Below are 2013 nucleotides of genomic sequence, written 5' to 3' on the forward strand. Positions count from 1 at the left end.
GTCTGCTCTCCTTGTAACACAGGGTCCTGCTCTGAAGTCCCCAAGGTCCCAAGGTCCACCACCTCCTGGAGCCCTGTTGGCTGGAAGAAGACAGAAGGGAAGGGAAAGTTGATAGAAGCAACCCAAGTAGGTACTCCTGGGTCACAGGGATTCAGCATCAAAGAATCCCTTGTTCGTTTTATTTTTTGAGACAGGATCCCACTATGCAGTTCAGGCTGGCTTTGGACTAAGTAGCCCAGCCTCGCCTCAAACTTGCAGTGATCTTCCTGCCTCAGCCTCCCAAATGCTGGGCTCATAGTCACAGGACTGCACTACTACCCCTAGCTCAAGAATTCTCCAGTAAGACACCTGGGCCAGAAACCCAGCCTCCAGTGCCCAACAGCCCTGGTGCCTCCCTGGGGCTGCTCACCTGACGGGGTGACTTGGTCAGACAGGCCACGCGCTGGCTCCCGCCTGACGTGCCTGCTCCCTCGATGCTGTCCAGGAGAACCCGGGTACTGGGCACAAAGCTCCAGGAGCGTCCAAGTGCAGGTTTGAGCTTCCCACTGTCCCTGTCTCGGGTCATGTGGTTGGTCACCTGGGGAAAGGCTTACAGATGCGTGATGCTAGTATACAGGACCCCGGTTCCTAGGGCTTCATCCTACAGGAAGTACAGTGTGCAGAAATGACCTCCCCCCGAAGTTCTCTAACTCAGTAGCAGGCCTGGAACTAGATCCTGGAGATGCTGACCTGTACCCACCTCTTTCCACCAAACTTCAGTGCCTCAGACTCCAACTAGGGGTGCTTGTGTGGGAAACGGCTGTCCTATTTGCAGTTTCCTAAAGGGAAGCCAGTGGGGGATTTGCACCTATGATATTCCCAGCCCAACAGAGGATATACTAGGCATCCACAGACCACGTCTAACCCGGCATGAGTCTGTGTGTGCGAGTGAGAGGACTTCTGGAAGGGGAGTTCTCCTCGGGAGTTGGTGCCCCCCTGCCCAGGCTGGCATGGAGGTTTGTGACTGTCAGGAGCCCCTGCAGGGCAGGGGCAGCAGCGTGAATGAATCCTCACTGCACCCAGCATAGCAGCACCCAGCACTCAGCAGATGCTCATAAACATCTCAAAGCCAGGAGAGGAAGCCCTGGGACCTTGCATTGAAACAAAAGGATAGGGAAGGGGCCAGGGAGCTAGCTCAGTAGATATACACGCTCACCTGCAAGCGCAAGGGCCTGAGTTCAATCCCTGGTTCCACCAAAAAACAAAAACAAAAACAAAAAAAACCTCAAAAGGATAGGGAAACAGGTTGTTTTACACTGCCAGTGGGTGTACAACTGGTATTAACTTCTTCAAATTGCAGCCATGTAATATCTAGACATTTAAAAGCGCACATAGCTGGGCTGAGTGTGGTGGCACACATCTCTAATCCTAGCACTGGGGAGGCTGAGACAGGAGGATGATTGGGAGTTCAAGACCAGCCTGGGCTACAATGTGAACTCAAGGCCAACCTGAACTGCATAGCGAGACCCTATCTCAAAAAGATGAAAAAGAAAACCAAAATCAAACAAAAAAAAACATGCAGCTCAGCATGCACCTGTGGTCCTTGCTACTTGGGAGGCTGAGGCCTCAGCATCAGTTTAACTGTTTTTTTTTATTTTTTAACTGTTTTTTTTTTTAGATTTATGTATTTGGTACAGGGTCTCACTACACAGCTCAGACTCATTGTAATCCTCCGGTTCTCAGCCTCCCCAGCGCTGGGATTACAGGTGTGCACCACTGGGCCCACCTGGTCGCAGGCTCAGCATGCCTGGGGGCAGGACCAGCATGGCATGTGGTGCCAGGGATCGAACCCTGGTTCCTGCGCAAGCCTAAGGAGGCACTTAGTCCACTGAGCTCTCTCACTGGCTCCATCAGTTGAACTTTGGAGTTTAAAGCCAGTGTGGGCCATACAGTGAGATGTCCGCCTCAAAACAAATACATAAATAAAAGCACATGTATCCCTGACTCAGTAATTATATACTAAGGAAGAAATAA

General features: G+C 51.6%; 1 protein-coding gene across 1 annotated transcript in view; it reads right to left on the reverse strand.

The window, feature by feature from the left end:
- Nucleotides 1-2: 2 nt before the first annotated feature.
- Rad51d (RAD51 paralog D) overlaps nt 3-2013 on the reverse strand; it is a gene marked incomplete at its 3' end in the record, with an annotated part of 25529 nt that continues 23518 nt past the window's right edge. The window contains exons 7-8 of the mRNA XM_023719858.1: nt 410-577; nt 3-80 (exon numbers count right to left, since the gene is read on the reverse strand). Coding sequence (XP_023575626.1) covers nt 3-80; nt 410-577 — 246 coding nt within the window. The remainder of the gene's footprint in view (nt 81-409; nt 578-2013) is intronic.

Source organism: Octodon degus, unplaced genomic scaffold (assembly GCF_000260255.1).
Source record: "Octodon degus isolate 3935 unplaced genomic scaffold, OctDeg1.0 scaffold00072, whole genome shotgun sequence".
Lineage (NCBI taxonomy): Eukaryota > Metazoa > Chordata > Mammalia > Rodentia > Octodontidae > Octodon > Octodon degus.